The 2423-nt window shown below is 39.7% G+C and overlaps 1 protein-coding gene across 3 annotated transcripts in view; it reads left to right on the top strand.

Moving 5' to 3' along the window:
* WDSUB1 (WD repeat, sterile alpha motif and U-box domain containing 1) overlaps window positions 1-2423 on the top strand; it is a 67079-nt gene that overhangs the window by 11260 nt on the left and 53396 nt on the right. For all 3 annotated transcript variants that reach the window (XM_023516821.1, XM_023516822.1, XM_003795968.3), the window contains exon 4: window positions 474-566. In XM_023516821.1, coding sequence (XP_023372589.1) covers window positions 474-566 — 93 coding nt within the window. The remainder of the gene's footprint in view (window positions 1-473; window positions 567-2423) is intronic.

The following is a 2423-nucleotide window of genomic DNA, read 5'->3' as shown; positions in this document are numbered from 1 at the left end:
CCACAACGCCTGGGTATTTTTTTTTTTTTTTGTAGTTGTCATTGTTTAGCAGGTCTGGGATGGGTTCAAACCCGCCAGCCCCCGTGCATGTGGCCTGAGCCCTAACCACTGAGCTACGGTCACCAAGCCTAGTTTTTCTATTTTTAGTAGAGATGGGGTCTCTTGCTTAGGCTGAAGTTCTGAGCTCCACCCACCTCAGCCTCCTGGAATGCTGGGATTCCAGGCATGAGCTACTGCACTCAGCCAAAAGACATTTTATTGTAGCAACTTCAGCACTAAAGTTAGAATCCTATAAAGTATTTTGTTTAAAATAATTTTTTAATTGGCATTTCACTAGATGATGTAAGTTAATTAATACTGTTTATGAATGTGGTTTAAATGAATAGAATTAACAAATCTCAATATCAGAAATTGAAAATTTGGGACTTTAAATGTTTTATTAATTCTTTGTATTATTTTAAACATATTTTTAGATGGAGAACAAAGCCTTCAGTTTTTTAGATTGGCGTCATGTGGTCAAGACTGCCAAGTCAAAATTTGGCTTGTTTCTTTTACCCACGTCTTAGGTATGTATGCAAGTAGTTCTCTCTAAAATTATTCTGGATTATATATATATATATATATTTTTTTTTTTTTTGAGACATTGTCTCACTAGGTAGCCCTCAGTAGAGTGCTATGTCGTCACAGCTCACAGCAACCTCAAACTCTTGGGCTTAAGCGATTCTTTTGCCTCAGCCTCCCAAGTAGCTGAGCATATAGTCGCCCACCACAATGCCCAGCTATTTTTTTTTTGTATCTGTCATTGTTTGGCAGGCACGGCCAGATTTGAACCCAACAGCCCCAGTGTATATGGCCAGCGCCTTAGCCACTGAGCTATAGGCGCCAAGCCTGGATAAAATTTTTATTTGATCTTTTTTTTTTTTTTTTTTTTTTGAGACAGGAGCCTCAAGCTGTCCCCCTGGGTAGAGTGCCATGGCATCTCAGCTCACACCAACCTCTAACTCCTGGGCTTAAGCAAGTCTTCTGCCTCTGCCTCCCAAGTAGCTGGGACCACAGGTGCCTGCCACGCCCGGCTATTTTTTTTTTTGGTTGTAGCCGTCCTTGTTTGGCGGGCCTGGGCTGGATTCGAACTCGCCACCTTGGGTGTACGTGGCTGGCGCCTTAGCCACTTGAGCCACAGGCGCTGAGCCTATTTGATCTTTTAACTCAAGGTATCCTGGATGTCTAAAAGTGATGATAAAAATATGTTTTAAGAAGCTTTTGATCAAAGGAATAACATGATTTAAAAATCAGGAGCTCAGCTGTGACCTCACCCTTGCTGCTCCCGTGCACGTTCTTGCTCACTGGAGGTGACCACTTTGCTCCTGGTTTTCATCTCCTTTGGTGGTTTGCAGTTTCTGTGAACATTGTTTATATTATAATATTTTTTAAATTTATTGTTTGTGCTTTTTGGCAGTACATGCATTCTTTCCTCATGCATTGTGCTATTCCCGCAGGTGACCCTTTCAGTTGCTGAGTGTATGTTCAGTTTTGGAATATAGCATTACTTACGTTTTTCTTGAATAATTTCTTCTTTACTCTCTTCTCTTTCTATAACTCCCATTACTGAGTGCTGTGTCTGTCTGTTTTCTCCACAATTATCTCTGTTGTTTCTACTTTATGGAAAAATTGCTCAGCTTTTTCTTTTAACTCTCTTTTAAATTTTTTATGTTATCAATCACATTTTCCAAGCTGATCATCCTCTTTTTTTTTTTTTTCCATAGTGTCTCAGACTGTCAGTTAGGAGTTTTTTGTTTTGTTTTTAAGTACCTTACTATTACCTGATAATCTTTTTTGTCCTTGGTTACCTTTTTTCTTAATATTTTATTTACATTTAAGAACTAGACAATATAGATGTTTAGAAGCTCTGTGCACATGGATGGTTTGTTATTGCTGGCTTCCGTTTAAGATGAGGAGGTGGGTAGTTGGCCTGTAAGGGGAGGGGTTAGGGACTTAGAGGTAGATGACCATGTGGCCTTAGAGCTCCCAGGGCAGTTATTAATATTATTTTCCTTAGGTTTTACTGGGGGATAAGCACCTGACTTTTGTGCAGCCTACTAAGGATGGGCTTGGGAGGGATTGGAGGGAGTTAGTGAATGTTCCATATCTAGACTTCCAGTTAATTTTTCTATTTTCAGGTCATTTTTGTGTCATGCTAATTTCCTTTTCCCTGTGTGTTGAGAATTCCAAGTAATGGAAGTGTTTCTAGGGTAGAATAACTTTCTTCTTGGCTACAGCCCCTGTGGTCTGTGGTCTGGCTGCTGTCTTGCTGGACTACCTCATCCTCTGCCTTCCCAAAATTGGTTTCAGTTCTGGTTTGCTGATGCTCCTTCCCTTTATACATTTATATTTTTATTCTTTTGTAGAATTTTTTTTTTTTTTTT

The sequence above is a fragment of the Otolemur garnettii genome, unplaced genomic scaffold (genome assembly GCF_000181295.1).
Source record: "Otolemur garnettii isolate 467f Iridium unplaced genomic scaffold, OtoGar3 scaffold00098, whole genome shotgun sequence".
NCBI lineage: Eukaryota > Metazoa > Chordata > Mammalia > Primates > Galagidae > Otolemur > Otolemur garnettii.
Note: the sequence above shows the minus strand (reverse complement) of the source record. Positions and strands in the feature narration are given on the sequence as shown.